Genomic DNA, 17,293 nt, shown 5'->3' with positions numbered 1-17,293 from the left:
AACTAATTATTAATTATAACTAATTATTATTGTTATTATTAGTCTCTCGTATATATATATGTATATATATATATATATATATGTGTGTGTGTGTGTGTGTGTGTGTGTGTGTGTGTGTGTGCGTGCGTGCGTGCGTGCGTGCGTGCGTGCGTGCGTGCGTGCGTGCGTACGTGTGTGCGTGTGTGCGTGTGTGCGTGCGTGTGTGTGTACAGTTTATAATAGGGCGCTATTTTTCATGACACTAAATCTAACGCCAACTCATTATATTCTGTACAACCAAGAATTTAGCACAATCAAAATACCATTACTACGTGCTTTTGTAGCAGGCCTATAACGTGGAAACACATCTATGCAGCTCTAAACGGCTGCGCTTGAGGGTGAATTATTTTCGTGTATGGTTTATTTGCGTTTGCCTCTGCTTTACATCTTCTACAGGTGTGATACGTTGCCGATGCCACCTTCAAACCAATCGTGTAACATCCAGTGTTCTGTTGATTGTCAAATCTCAGGCTGGAGTCAGTGGTCCACCTGCGACCAGATATGTCCAACAGGTAAAAATACCACTCTATCCTTGAATAGCCTTACTAGACGGGATGGGCTAGACCAGTTTGTGTGTGTGTGTGTGTGTTTCACGCGTACACGCCAAATTGTTGATTTTGTGGCACTTCGTTAATAGGCAGTTTTTTCAGAACGTCCCTATATATCACATAGCAATATAGTAATAATGACTTCCAGCGCTACCTCACAGTCACTTCGAGCAGATATGTAATATTATAATTAGCATCGTCATATCATGCCAATCTTCATTATGGACGCCCCTTTATCATCTGTTGTGTTTAAATGGCATATTTTAATTAAATTTAAACACCAAATCGGAGTTCAAAATTATACTGGATTCGCTTGCGTAAATCAGTGTAAACCTGGTTTAAAATCGCGTAAATAGCATTTGCTGCCAAAGTATAAAATGTGATCAGTACTCAGTACGGTAGTTCATGTCTTCGAGGAATGTCATACACGTTCCCCATAATAATCAATTAATTAAATAAAATATTAATATTAATATAGTAATTCGACCATTACAGTAGCCACGTGGCCGTGATTACATCCTTTTGTCTTTACACTTCGCTTATAGAACGTCTGCAATTCCGAAGTAGAGGGAGGTATGTTATGCAGCCACTAATGTACAGCGGCAAGGCCTGCCCGTCTGCGCAACGAGAGGTCATACTCTGTCAGCCACAGTGCCATTCGTTTAGCTGGGTCTACAGTGAGTTTGGCGCCTGTTTGCTGCCAGCGGGTGTGACGTGTGGCGAGGGCATCAGGGGACGAGGCAAGTTGACATTTAATTTCCTCTTGCTCGGAGATGACAGCTGACGAATCGAATCAGATGAATTTATTTTTTTATTTAGCTTTTTTGTTTGTGTCAGCGCACCAACACCATGCGCGCGAGCGCGCGCGCGCACACACACACACACCACACACACACCACACACACGTGTGTGGCTGGGTGTCGTGGGTGGGTGCGTGGGTTGCCGTGGTGTACGTGGGTGTGTGTGTGTGTGTGGTGTGTGGTGTGGTGTGTGGGTGTGTGTGGGTGTGGGTGGCATGTGGTGTGTGTGTGTGGGTGTGTGTGTGGGTGCGTGTGTGGGTGTGGGCGGTGGTGTGGGTGTGGGTGTGGGTGGTGGGTGTGGGTGTGTGTGGGGGTGGTGTGTGGGGGTGTGGTGGGGGGCCGTGAGTGTGGGTGTGTGTGGGGGTGTGAGTGTGTGGTGGCGTGTGCGTGCCGAATATACGCGGCTTAGTTGGCGCGGAATATGATTCCGCGCTAAGCAAGCCGGAGCAATCGTGTAGCTAAGAAAGCCGTGGCTAAGCAAGCCGCGTATATTTTAGCGTGTGAACGCAACTTTTCTCCTCGTGTGAACGCAGCATATATATATGTATATATATGTATGTATATATAATTATATATATATATATATATATATATATAGCGCATCAAGAGCTAATAATACCTTATTAGGTATTATTAAACTTAAGGTATTATTAGCTCTTGATTGATAGCATACATAGCATAAAATATTATATTGTTATACGTGTACTACTGTGTGTACATTGTAATACTTTTAAATCTGCACTACTGTGTGTGTACAGTGTAATGCTTTTATACGTACACTGCTGTATATTTATACAATGTAACATGAGTACACGTACAGTGCTGTGCGTGTACAATGAAGGCGGTTAAGCGAGGGATCCATACTATGTAAGAACACGACCATACCGCGGATATAATTACGTTAGCGTTTGAACGCGCGCGAGCACATTGATTCTCATTACCTCCTAGCAGTACGCAACACGCGTGCCAACGTTCTTTTGATTTCGCGCGCTGCTTATTTTTAATACAGGTGCATGGTGCCTTGTACATATATTACGTTACGTGATAATGGCACGCGTTACTTCTTAGCAGCAACGTGTACCTACGCCCCGTGCGTTATTTCGATCTTATTTTTGAATAGGTACAGGTTGGCAGCTATTACACCACTGCGATGGCTCAATGGTTGAGTGCTCGCCTCGTATGTGGAAGGTCGGGGGTTCAACTCTCGGCCGAGTCATACCAAAGACTTGAAAAATGGTACACACGGCTTCTCTGCTTAGCATTCAGCTAATAGAGATAGAGTGTGGCAAGTTAACTCGAAGTGCTACCAGTGGACTAACCCCCTACTGGCATTTACTGTGAAAGCAGCTTCGGGGCCTCAGGGTTACTGAAACGGAGATAGGCACCGCCCTATGCGCCATGTAGCTATGCGCCATGCGTATGAAGGCGCAGGAAGGATTTAACAGGTTGGCAGTGTCGCACGTTATTTCTCGGCAGTTATACTCAAATGTATTACATGTTGCTTTCGAACTTTTTTTCTATTAGGTACAAGTGGTATGTGTCGTATTGGGGAGAGTGTAGGCCGCAGGCGTACTCAGGCACGTGTGGCAACGGCTCCCGCGAGAGAGAGCTCTACTGCTTACAAGACGGTAAGACTCATTAGCTGCGTTCAGACGAGACTCCGTATTTATGAAATTCGGTATTTGCAAGATACCAAATCGGAGACAAATACGCGACCGAGCGTTCACACGCTGTTTCGCGGCTCCAGAAACGCCGTATTTGCGAGCTGCGAGCTGCTTTAGTACACTGGAAAAAAACAATGCGTCCAAGCGAACAATGCGAAATAAACAATCAGTGAACAGCAACTGCCGATAAAATACGTAGACTGGTCCGGTCTCGACATACCGTTACGCGTTATGGGCGTTACGCGAGTGTAACTGTCGAGCGCGGACCAGCTAGTCTACGTATTTTATCGGCAGTTGGTGCGCATTGCATTGTTTAATTCTCATTGTTCGCTTGATTGTTCGCTTGGACGCATTGTTTTTTTTTCGTTGTACTAAAGCAGCTCGCATCTCGCAAATACGGCATTTCTGGAGCCGCGAATCAGCGTGTGAACGCACGGTCGCGTATTTGTCTCAGATTTGGTATCTTGCAAATACCGAATTTCATAAATACGGAGTCTCGTGTGAACGCAGCTAATAACATGCAGGTTAATCTAACTAACTAACAGGTTAATTCTAACAGGTTAATCTAAATTAACCATAATAGAGGTAATCATATTGATACTATAATTGATGAAATTTGATATGATAATTATATTGTTATTTACGTCCGTGGTGAGACTGGCGCACTGTTGCTGGGTGCGGCTCATACGACGGCGATCGCGCTTTGCCTCCTTGTTAAGCACAACACGATCGGTGCGGTTGCCCGTAGCGTTTTCGCTCTTATGATCAAAGCGCTGGACTTGAAAGATATCGCTGCGGTTACTACAAAGCCGTCGTAGCAGCAAGACTTCACAAGGCACTGGCGATTCCCAATAATCAAGCCTTAATATCTGCCACGGCATAAACCAACATGCAAATTTTACATCTCCGCGTCGAAACATCAACCACAAAGGGCAAGAGCATTTTATCGGGTAAAATTATGCGGGAAGGCAAATGAGTGCGTAGCGTATTTTATTATCTAGGCCGTTCATCTCGCCCGGTGTGATGTAAATATGGCTTCGGAGGTTGATATTATCCGGCTAATTAAAGGCTATGGGTAGTATGCCGATAAGGAATGGACTTATCTTGGAGAAGATAACCACGTAGCCCTGAAGGTTTGCGCAGATTTGTAGTCACAGTAGTTATTAACGGGACGCCTTTGAAGTCTGCTAGCTCTCTTCTGCTGTGTCATGCGACGCATGTCGGGTATGCTCACACAATACTATCAAGATTAAGATAATAGAGTACCCGATTGTGATTCTATTCGTATGTAGAGTGAACTTAATAGATTATCTTATATGTACATTACATGTGTGTGTGTGTGTGTGTGTGTGTGTGTGTGTGTGTGTGTGTGTGTGTGTGTGTGTGTGTGTGTGTGTGTGATGCACGCACTGGAACAGCTGGCGACGAGCGATCGCGTTCAATTATCGATTATCGCTTTTACGTCTGCGGCAGCGGCGGGAAAGGCGTTGACTCTAGATACACGAGATTCGAGGGCTTAGGCTAGCGCGTATAATTGGAGACCTGGTACCTGCGTCGACAGTTCCACACGCGTACCCTAGACGTCGTGCGAGCGATACGGGTACGAGTCGTAGACTAGTGGTGGCCCCGACCGACGTCCCGTGCTTTTCACGGCAGTGTGCATTTCAAAATTGGCAGGCGCACGCTCGGGCCCCCTAGTGCGCATTAAATAAAAACAGGGAATTACATTAGGGAATGTCACGTGGAACTTATCGTCTTAGTCTGAAATTCCGTGGGGCAACAGGAGCGTGACTGACTTAGCATAAAACAGCAGCGTTTGGCTGGTAAGCGAATGTCATCTGTAAGCATCGTGAACAATTGGTGGCATGCGTGAAAGCGGGAGCTAGCGAAAAACTATAATAAAACTGTAACATAGACCCTAATATCTCAATGACTCGACGCCCACGCATGCCACTGCTGCACAGGTAATGTTACTCGGGTGACGATGCCATCGCAAATTCCATTGGTTGATACAAAAAAAATTTTTCCACAGTGCCCTCTAAACATCTGCTCACATACGCCTGCAGTGTTGTCAATAGGCCATCCATAAGACAATAACCGCCCATTGCCATCGAAGCTGGAACGCCTAAGAGCCACAGACGACAACTGCCTGAAATTGTGTTGATACGAACCATCTGTTTTTAAGTTATTTCGGCTGTTTCTGTATTCTATGTTTTATCCATGATTACGATGATTAATTAGCAACAGTTTTTGAATAACTAACCAAATAATTTTTTTGCGTAATAGAGTTCGGGGTTAGGGTAGGGTCACAATGCACGCATAATAACAGGAGTTTGAGAGTACGTGATTTGTATCAACCAATGGATTGGAGCTAATCCCCAAGGCACAGCTGTATATTTCGCACATATGTTTGTCATTATACGCGTTCCTGTCACTATGCGCACAGGCGGAGTTAACGTTGTAAGGCATAGCAGATGCTGAGTATTGGTTCGGTACAGCGCCACGCACGCATCGTGTACTTACGCACGCATCTCACGACGCCACGTGTACGTGGCAGCACACACTCATGCACCGACATCGCAAAGGCGTCGGAAGCAATAAAATAGTGCCGTCGCGTTTGGTGATAGGGGCGTAGGCCACACGGGAGGCGGAAGGGCCACCCTAGGGGGGGGGGGGGGGTTCTGGGGGCATGCCCCTCGGTGAAAATTGACATCTACAAGGCAAATGGTGGGCTCTGTGCATTCTGAGCATTGTGATTTCAAGCAGCATAAAAAAGTTGTTTCGACTGTAGATTTAGATAAAGAATACATGATGATTTGAAAATTGCTTTTCTTAATGCATAGAATTAAAAATCAATAACTGACCAAAAACTCCAATTAACTTTTTCTCAAACTTAACAGTGAAAGATCTTGCGTAAAATTCCCTGAGACATACATTCCCATTCAAGACCCATGGCATACAAATGTACTGGTGCTCACAAACAACTGTTAATATCCGTCAATGATAACGCGCATGACCGCGAGCAAAGCATGCTCCGTCGAATATAACCGACCGCATGCTGCCTGCATAGAATCAGAGTAACACGTGAGTCCGAGAACGTCGTGCAGAGTCGGATTCATGAAATTTATAGCTAGCGGTGACTCAGGGCGGGTACCAGGATTGATCAGGGGGGTCTAACGCGAATTAAGAATACCCACTAACAAAGTATGTTCCTTGTGAATGTTTATTTTGGAATGTTCTTTAGGTTACACATATCAGTAACGTTTTCTAATAAAGCGTGTTTTAGAACAGTTCTCTGAACATTCTGAGGAACAGTTTACTGTACGCGAAGGGGGGTCTGCGGGGCCCTCCCCATAAAAAATTTGAAATTACACCCCCTCAGGATGCGTTTTTCTGCGAAAAGAGCAACGGGGGGGTCCGGACCGCCGCTGGAACCCACCCGCTTGTACACGCCCCTACCCTGACCTTCATCTGACGCCCTGGTCTCGTCTTATAGGAGCGTCTAGAATTAGCACGATATACATGAGTTATGTACCGCCAAAAGACCTAAATTAAATTATTTGAACAGATTTTGGTTATCTGAAAATTTTAGTGGCCTGAAAAAAGTGCCGCGCGGCGGTCAGCGCGGCTGCCGCGCTGCAGTTTGCTCGACGCGCGGCCCTTGCACTACATGGTACCTGCACACCGCGTGCGGTGGCACGCACGGGCGACGGCACGCTACGAACGTGTACCTGCACACGCGCGCACGACAAACGCGCGCACGCAAGCGCACCGTGTAAGTGCACACACACCGGCGCCCACTACGCATCGCAACGCAAGTGTAAGTTCACACGCACCACGCGACGCACTATGTACTTACGCACGCTCGCACGGCACCGCACGCATAGCACATGGTACATACGCGCAAGCGCTCCGCGCAACGGCCACGCAAGCGTGATACGGTGCCACAAGGAGACCCACACACGACCAGCACCACGACTGCCTAGCGTGCCACCCGGCACCGTTTAGTACAGCTGCACATGTCACGCACGCGCGCACGCCGCCCGCCGACGCACGCCGGTGACGTGCACGCGACACGCCCCGGCGCGCCACGTGACGCAGCCGTCACGCACGCACACGTTCACGTGCACCCAGCCCGCAATGGGAGAGCGGCACAGCACTTCCAGCGGCTGGCGGCGGCAGGCCGCGTCATGGAGGGAGCTAGAGGAGCAGACACCGGCGGCGGACGCGGCGGGGCTGTAGCAAAGCATTACGAGCTATGCAGGGGTCAGCGATACTGGGGTCAAGGCCTTTGAAGAGCGAGCGGCTTCGTGAGTCGGGGCGCGGGTGCCACGGTGGCTAACGATCGGGATTGGAGAGAGCGGAGCACCCCAATGGCGGGCGCCACAGTTGAACGCCCGGCGCACTCAGATGGTTTAATGTGGGACAGGACATTCGCGTCAGGTGACGGCGTGGGGTACACATGAGCGTGGTGGACCTACGGGTCCCAACGACTGTAATAAGCTTGTGCGGCGTCCACGCTCCAAAGGCCAACACCCAGCAAGCCAAGCCGTGCTCTCATCCTGGAAGCTCGCGAGCCGTGCGCGACTGCTGCTCTAGCTGCTAGCTGCTGCGGCTGTGCCGGAGGACCTGCAGTGAAACCATGTAGGGTGTAGCGGAGCTCGGTCAGAAGTCTTACCAGGATACGCAGTGGGGGGGGGTCGGCAGGACGATGATCACAGCGCTTTGCGCCCTTCGCTTCGCTGACGCAAGGATAGCACACGCGTCGGAGCCAGTCGGCTCGTCAGGGAAGCTCGCACCCCTCTCACTTGCTACGCGCACCGTCACGGCATGGCACGCACAGTGTACGTGCGCACGCAACGCAACGGGCAGCACGCACGGTGTACGTGCAACTACCATAAACAGTGCTTTACTATCCAGAACATCGTGGTCCCTTCAATGTTAAATGTCAAGCAGCACGCTTTGCTCTGCCAACCGACATCAAAATAACAAATATCACAGTGAGCTGATGCTATGACGTCACGTGAAAACATCGCTATAGGGCCTGCGCGATGGCGTGTGCATATGTTTGCCTAGTGAATTAGACCCGGCAAAGATTCGAGACTGTTCGCTTGGCAGCAATGATCCGTGCGCCGGCTTTCGATTTGGCGCAAGCGATAATAGCATGCCAGCGCGTGATACCTTGTAGAACGTTCCGCGCGGTCGCGTGCGCCTTTGGCCGCGAACTGCGCGCTAAGATCCGCTAGCGGGCAGGAATCAACGACCTCTCAAGGCGCCGCTTTCCTCTGGATCCGGTCTCTCATGCTGGGTCACAAGACAATCAATACGCGCTCAGCGTTGGTTGTAATGACAAGGGATCGCGGGGGATCTACCCAGAGAAGCTCTATTAGTACGATGAAGGTAGAAGCACGCACATCGTTAAGTTGCGAATTCAATTAGCGCAGCTTTCTAGCATCCGCGGCGGGAGGAGGAGGAAAAGAAAAAGCCTGGCATTGATTCTCCTGTAGCGCGTGACATTTGCTTTCCGACAACAGCTGTTGTTTTTATTAATATTTCATGCATGTCGTAAACAAATATTGAGAGGAAAAAGATTTCCTCGGTGAGTAATATCTTCGAAGTCATTCACCGCGAAATGCCATAAGTGCACTAGTCCCGACGTCAAGTCAACGCGCGTGGTCTGTATGTGTGTATGCCGAAATGCCGGCGCTGTGACAACGGTTGGCACATGGATGGTTGCGTTAGATATATATTGTGAAAGCTTTTCGGAGAAAAGGTCTTCTGAAAAACTTCGCTATTTCAGTTGCGTGAGTGAAATTTGCTCATATAGCAGATTTAACACGGCGTGATCTCTCGCCGACGAGACTTGCACGGCCGCAGTGGCGTGGTGGGGCATTCTGGCAATGTCATCGCGGAAGCCATTCCAACACTTTCTTCTAAAAATTGATATGACTCTTCGCATGCGGACGTCTACATCATGCAAACGACAATATCAACAACAAACAGGTCTACAGTTCTCGCATAAGCTATGCCATACGGACATACGTGTTTTTCTCATGTAATTAAAACATCGAAAACCAAATAAATAACAAAACAAAGTTAATACGTTTACCTACAATTATGTTTCTGTTGGTATTTTTCGCTAGACGGTGGGTTGAGGGTATCCGTCGTGTAGATATGAGCATTAATACAGAACACTCCTGTCCATATATCCCGGATATAATTATAAGATGGTAGTATTGCGATTCGTCTGCTTGTGAATGTCACGTGACCCCAAGCGACTTCCACCCGGTGTCGGTCTTGTTCATGAATGCTGCAGAAACTCCGCCAAATACATAAGCGCCCTCCTCTGCGATTGTTACCATGGGAACATCATCAGGTGAGCGGACGCAGCTGCAACTTGGCTCGTATTTAGTCGTCGCAACCGAGTAACACGTGTTCCATATCCATTACCTGTAGGTGACGCGCGTACTTGCCGGCGGTGGCAAGTCGTGCCCTCATCTAGAGGAGACGGAGCGTCTAGACAGCGTAGAAGTCAACACCTGCCACTCGAGGTATCTATGCTATATTTATGCTATATATATGGGTATTTCTAGGCTTTATATTTAGGGTATATCGAGGTACATCTAAGCTATATTTATATCTGGGTATTTCTAAGCTTTATTATTTAGGCTATATTTAGGTACATCCAGGCTATAATTATGCTATAGACCCTATGTAGGTATTTATAGGCTTTATATTTATAGGCTTTTATATTTAGGCTATATCTAGGTATATATCTAGGCTACATTTACGTTATATCTAGGTATATATAAGCTTATTTTAGTCATATATATCAGGATATATATATATATATATTTACTTTTTCCATTTATTCATTTATAAATGGATTGATTGATTGATTGATTGATTGATTGATTGGTTCACTTACTTCCTTGCTAATTAATTAATTATTTAATTAATTAATTAACTTATCTATTTATTTATTTATAATCGTAACCCATATATTCGTATTTACACTCTCTTCTGATATTATTCTGATATTATTCTATTAATAGCATGCATAGGCACGCTTTTTACCACTTAACGCGCATCACTGTTTTGAAAGAAATGTACCTGTAATAAATTCATACCCGTCAAGTGCTCGCAATGGCAAAGTTTCTTTTTAACTAAAAACACTAGCATATTTCTCTGTTAATATAATGTCATGAATATGGATTACCAAACCCTTTGTCATACATTTTATAGGCACTCTGTGTCTGTGTTAATTAAACAGCCACTGATAGCAGCTAACACTAGCTATTACCGCGCTCTACAAAACATTCTGAAACCAATATAGTCAATTCTACTATGGCTGCGCGCGTGCCATATTGGTGACATATTGGGTGCAATAGCAGCTAGGGGAAAAGCACAAAACAATTTTATAATCAATGTACCACGTATGAATAAGAATCTTTCCAGTACGCGGTAGTAAAACGTACGTGAGTGCGTGTGTGTGTACTCTTGTGTCAAATATAAATTATAATGGAATTATAACTATAGACCTATATTTTATTTATATATGACGTTCATTTGTTTCCATTATTAGTCCTATAAAGTTGCGTGGATCATTTTGAGATAAAATACTTCACAACCAAATTTGCTTATTTTGGCGATTTCTATCTGGTCATTGCGGGTTTCCATTTAGTCTTCCATTTAATTACTATTTTTTTTATTCTAATAAGGTGTTATTCATTTTTGATTATGCGGCTGTTTGTTTCTTCCCCCAACATTCGCGGGTGATCACACCGCAACGACGCGATGGTAACCAAACTTAGGCAAGGTCGTCGGTGTGTCATTCACTACCTGATAGAGAAAATCAATAATACACGGTCGTATCCTGTGACATCGAAGCCTTTCAGTTTGTTTTGGTTGTAAAGGTAATTAGTAATCTTCGACGTGTGACAAGGTAAAATCGCAAGTCATCCTCAGCCTTTAGGTTGATCCTATTAAACTGGAAACTCGAAACGCTACCAGACGAGTGTATAGACGAGACAAGATTAACGTGACTTCGGAGTTACGCTGAAGTACAGATTCACAGTAGATCATATAGCATGTACGCCATTATAGGGAACGAACCTTTATAATTAGTCGTTGAAATGGCAAGAAGAGGGAAAAATAAGAAGGCAATGAAGAAGAAGAAAAAGAAGAAGAAGACGACGAAAAAGAAAACGAATATCGTTGCTAGCACTGCTGGCATATATCGCTATATAATAGGGGATTGGCAGCGCTGTCAATATGCCTATATTGATAAGCTTCGCAAAAGTCCTAACATTAGATACATGCGTAATAAGAGTCAGTGATTTTCGGTAGGGTCGTTAGACAGCGAACGGCCGACTGTGCTGCGGTTCACTCCTTTGGGGATGTCTGTAGTTAGAACTTGTTATGGCTGAATCTGTCGTTAGAACGTAATGTCTATTTAAATGGCATTATCTACCGGACGTGATACGTTAATGCTGACTATATCAAGACATCGTCAACTCATTAAGGATACTCTCCACCTTTTGCACGGGTATTGCTCTAATGAATTTTAAACGTTTATTGGCGAATGAATCGAATCATTCACTTGTTTTATTTGTAGAGGAAATATATTTCTATGCTCAAGCCAAAAAATTTCGTGAAATTTCCAGCACCTAATTATGTTACCACACAAATTTTGAATTTTTATGTAAAAATGGAATTTTGGATATTTCTCAACTACCAGAAAAAGTGAAGATACACAATTTTTGCCACATGTTAAGCACAATATGGACCAAAATAGAGCGTCAGGATTTTTCTTTAAGTTTCAATATTTACCGAGAAAAATTGAAAAAACTGCTTAAAAATCAAGTTGTGTGTTAGAATTGAAAATTTTAGCGAATAAAAAGGCATAACTAATAAAATACGGCACTTAATAACAATTCCTGACGCACTTTTTTACAGCAATATGTTACCATTAAAACGAGTGTAAAATTAAATTAATCCGAGTTGTAATCACAGAGAAAATCCATTTATACATCGGCTTCTATGTCAGAAATCGAAACGGAGAAATCAGCGTTTTTCTATTTTTCACAATGATTGACCGCCTGTGTGCAAAATGGGTGAACGTATGTGAAATATCTACTGTTAGTACTTACTACCCGTGGACTCCACTACCGGATTCAACTGATTCGAATTCTTTGCTCTGTCACGTTATACACCCCCCTCGGTGGCACGTATTGTAGATTTAATCCTGGGTTTTACAACGCGTGAGTGCCTGTCTTGTTCGTCTCCATCAATCGCTATATCTGTATAGCGCTTACTGTCCGCCACGCATCCTCACTCTCCTATCTACCGTCACACGTAGCCGTCACCGTCACCGTAACGGCACAATGCCTCAGTGACAGCTGCCAAGCATTTGGTATTATATATATTTCGCGGCTGAATATGCAGTCGGCCGCATCAGAACGTGTGAATGCAAATTCTAACGTGCGAGCTCTCATAGTCGGTAATGCATATAGTATGTGTGTATATGTCAGGCCATGCACACATTCGTCGCTTCTGCTGTATATGTGTGCACCGCGTACGTAATATAGTATATATGATAGTATGTGACACTGATACTGTATATATTTACAATGTAATACAGTAAACCCCCGCGTATAAGAACCTATAGTGATTAAGAACCTGTTAGGCTAAGATTTTCCATTTCGACCCCCTTGACAAAAAAACCTGTTTTAGCCTAAAATTTGAAACAAGTTATTATTTGATAAAATTTAGTTAACACATAAAAAAAAAATGTCATAAAAATAAAAAAATCACATAAAATTCATAAATCAACTAAAACAAGCTCTATCAGGCAATGAAAATGAGCCAAATCCCTTGCAATTCCACTTCAGTTATAGTATATTATTACTACAGTATTATATACTGTATACGTTAATATAAATTCAAATTAATATAATATAATAATACATAATATAATGTACAAAAATACGGTACAGTGCAGTTTCACGTCCTAGCTGGTACCATACCTCGTGACTGAGGAACCTGGCCAGGCATTATGCTTGTGGTGTTTTAAAACAATCTAGTTTTGTTTTGTTGATGTTTATTAGGTATAAATTAAAAGGCATAAAAAAATAAGACAACCTAGAATAGAGTTTGTATATTTGTCTAGATTGCAGTCATTTAGACATAATTATATGCATATATATTTTATATAAACAATGGACCGCACCAATATTTTACAAGCAACAAGCACCTTTTTTTCGGAAGAAAATAAAAACCTATTTAAGAACCTAAGTAGCCTAATTTCCCAGTAAACACCAACTATTGCTGCGTTCACACGTATACACGGCTTAGCTGGTACCGTACTTAGTTGGTGCTAAGTCCGGTTAAAATGCGTTCACACACACACAACACACACACACACACACCACACACACACACACAGCACACACACACACACACACACACACAAACACACACACACACACAACACACACACAACACACACCACACACACAAAACACACACACACCACACAACCACACACACACACACACACACACACACACATACACACAGCACGCGCACGCACACGCACGCACACGCACGCACACACACATACATACACAAACACACGCACGCACACACCACACACGCACACACACACACAACACACACACACACACACACACACACACACATCCTGTTAACGAGTTCAACACACACACACACACACACACACACACACACACACACACACACACACACACACACACACACACACACACACATACCGTCGTACGTAGAGTTATTGTATATATGACTGCAGCACAGCACAGTACGTACGTTAATGACATTCGCACAGCCTGTATCACATTATATCATTGTAATAATGATGATCACGAACCAGAGAGCGCAATAGATGATGTTTGATACCACCGTCTACACAGCAGACAGCACAGCAAAGCACGTATGACAACAACGTTCACATGGCAGACACCACAACCGAGTACGTGTGCCTGCATAGTCCGCACTGCAGGTAGCACAACAACGCAAGTATGATAATTATGTCGTTCACACATCAGACAGTGTGGCATAGCGTGTGTAGTAATGATAATCACTCAACAAGGAGCACATTGTAGCACGAGTAGCCGTTGTAATAACACGGCAGGCAGCACAGTAAAGCAGGAGTAGTAAACGACGTCTGTGCAACGGGCTGCACAGCGCGAAAGCTGTAACCTTAACATTTTCTCGCGTCGCTGACACGCGAACTTTTTAAAAAGAAATCCCGCTGCCATTGTGTTCTTAACGTAATGATGCGCCGCGGTTACTGTGAGAAAAGGCGCTAATTGCAATGGCTGCTGCATAGCATGAAGAACACTCCCCGCGTACAGGCCTGGCGTGGCCATGACACCGCGTCAGTACACATGCTGCTCTTGTTACACGCTATAATTCTGTTTGAGTTTTTCGACATTTATGTAGTTCGAGTCGTGGTGGCGTTTTTTATGTGATATGTTTGAAATCGCTGTCGGACTATTGACGTTTGATGCGGATCCATTGCTAATTGCGCGAACTCATTTTTGCCGCGGTTTCCACGCGATGAAATTATATGCTCACGTACGAAACATAAAGGAATAATAAAAAACGGACAAAAATGGTCTGCATGCGAGAGTTTTTCTAATGCTGGGAAGAAAACTCGTTAGCGTGAATGTGCTCGCGTGTGCTTTCTAACGACGTGATTCGTTTCAAAAGTGAATGCATGGGCTGTCTGTAAAAACAGCAAGGCTATAGAAGCATCATCGTCTGGTTGCGTGAGTGTGCATTCATTGAACATACGCGTTTGTCGCGAGTGGCGAGGCTCGGTACACATTTTCAACTCGATCGATACGTGTATCAATTATGTTTATCAAACAGAAGTTCTATTCCTTCGCGCCAAACTGCGTGCTATTGATACCCCGAAGCGGACAACTGGTAATTATGCTTTGCGTGGACACGGCCACAAATGGTGCGGTTATTGGCGAACGCTGTGTGTGTGTGTGTGTGTGGGAAATCGCTGAAGTTTTAGTAAATTTTCTACTCGTGTTTCTATCTTGGATTAATTTGGACATTGCGTAGTTTTATTGGGGGATGTGTAAAGCATAAAAGTGTGCTTTATGATGCTTTATGGTTGATGCAGAGCAACTATGTCATAGTATACACGCCTATAAGCAAGACACCCGTGTTATCTATAATTGGCGGGGTTATGTAGGTATGTAAGTATATGTGCCTATGCGCTCGGGTGCGTGTATTTTGCTTTTAATTTAATATTATTTTATTAATTTGCACAAATTAATAGGATAGGCGCGTAGCATTTAAAATAAAATGAACAATAATTTTATGCCTAAAGGCGAAAGCCTCTCTTACATAATGCCGTATACAACTGACGGAAGAGATCGAAGAAAGGTAATCAGACGGAGAACTACATGTGCTTCCTGTAACACATGTGATCACACCTCAAGGCGCAGCAGTCGCGCAGTGTACACACGAGAACTAAAGACTTCTCGCAGCCCGCGGCTACGTATTCAGAATATAACATGCCTGATGTATCGCTCACGTTTGGGAGCATTCAGCCATTTTATTGGTCAGACCGCCCCGAGACAGCGTTGAGAAATATATTGAAGTTAATTGGTTATTAAACAGCCACCTTCATGAAGTACTTATCGCAGGCTAAAAAACGCTTTATCGATTCTGCAGCACGTACCTAGGCATTACGCCTACGCATTAGGCACTAGACCTATAGCACCTACGAGAGACTGTCACAATACACACGCGCGCACGCACGCACGCACGCACGCACGCACGCATGCACGCACGCCCACACGCACGCACACACACTCACACGCATAATACATATATATATCAAGAGCATATAAAGAAGGAGAGCGTACAACGGTAAAATGCTGAAACCATGTTGCAGTATTAGTCGAATTAATAAACTTTTCCCGTTTTATTTTGACGATTCTTTGCAGTATTATTGATCAGCTGTCCTACCTTGTTCATATAAAACAAACCGCATGTCCATACGATGCCCCTACGCTGAGATAATGAGCGGTGAAAATCTGGTATTTTCGCCGGAAACTGTCTCGAGATCAGTCAGTTACTGTGACTGTCTCTCGAAGTGTTATAACTTCGGTAAACCTCGCGTGTTTCCGTTAATGATTGACAAATGGAATGAATGACGTCTGTTATTGATTGCCATAATGATGACCCCCACCTGTGCCCACCTCACGCCCACCTCAGGCTGGATGTATAAGTCGCGTTCACACGGTCATGGATTGGCTCGAGCCAAATGGACTCGATTTGGCTCGGGCCAAATTTGACTCGGGCCGGTTTGAGTCGGAGCGTTCACACGTACGCAAGTGAATACTGTCTTACAAATTCAAATTCAAATTCAAATAAATTTTATTGCACAAATATCTCACAGATACTTTGACAGTATGTCGCGAGATGGCGTTGTTTACGATTCAGTGTTTACTTACGTTCCGAGTTTAATTATCAATTTTGAAAACGTGCATCCTGATCAAATTTTTCGAATTTTTATACTGTTTTGGACTTTATTTCGTCGAAGTACACGTTCGACACTCGCGGCATCTACCGCTCAATCGATTCTACCGCTCTACCGCTCGCCGAAAGCTGGTGCAAAAATTTGGCTCGGGCCTGGTCCGACGTTTTCGATAAGACCAAATCTGGTACGGGCATAATTAGGCTCGGGCCAAAAACGTCCGTGTGAACGCTCGGCTCGAGCCAAATCTGGCGCGGGCCTAATTAGGCTCGGGCCAAAAACGTCCGTGTGAACGCTCGGCTCGAGCCAAATCTGGCGCGGGCCTAATTAGGCTCGGGCCAAAAACGTTCGTGTGAACGCGCCTTAAGATATCTCACGCACGCGATACGCGATAGAAATTACATCTTCTAAGCATTAATTAAAGTTTTATTTGCTTGTGTGACATAATTTCGTCACAGGACAGACTGTAGCACCTGATGGCTACCTGTTCTCGGAGACAATTGTTAGATAACGCGCGAACAGATGCGTCATTTGAGCGACATTTGACAGTTTACCTATGAGCAGGGAGATTGCTATTGCGACGCCGAGTATCGTTGATGTCTCTTGCACGTCCGTGCCAAGCCGCTCCATGATGTCAAGCATAAAGATGCCGTACGCCTTCTGCTGTCCCCACGTGAGGCCGAGGATGGTGCCCGAGGC

General features: G+C 44.8%; 1 protein-coding gene across 1 annotated transcript in view; it reads left to right on the top strand.

Annotated features, from left to right (window-relative positions):
- The window catches only part of LOC106811660 (thrombospondin type-1 domain-containing protein 7B-like), a 149,423-nt gene that overhangs the window by 45,295 nt on the left and 86,835 nt on the right, over positions 1 to 17,293 (top strand). The window contains exons 21-25 of the mRNA XM_014815362.1: positions 436 to 551; positions 1,133 to 1,327; positions 9,195 to 9,208; positions 9,508 to 9,602; positions 17,144 to 17,267. Of these exons, the coding sequence (XP_014670848.1) occupies positions 436 to 551; positions 1,133 to 1,327; positions 9,195 to 9,208; positions 9,508 to 9,602; positions 17,144 to 17,267 (544 nt within the window). The remainder of the gene's footprint in view (positions 1 to 435; positions 552 to 1,132; positions 1,328 to 9,194; positions 9,209 to 9,507; positions 9,603 to 17,143; positions 17,268 to 17,293) is intronic.

The sequence above is a fragment of the Priapulus caudatus genome, unplaced genomic scaffold (genome assembly GCF_000485595.1).
Source record: "Priapulus caudatus unplaced genomic scaffold, Priapulus_caudatus-5.0.1 Scaffold561, whole genome shotgun sequence".
Taxonomy (NCBI): domain Eukaryota; kingdom Metazoa; phylum Priapulida; class Priapulimorpha; order Priapulimorphida; family Priapulidae; genus Priapulus; species Priapulus caudatus.
Note: the sequence above shows the minus strand (reverse complement) of the source record. Positions and strands in the feature narration are given on the sequence as shown.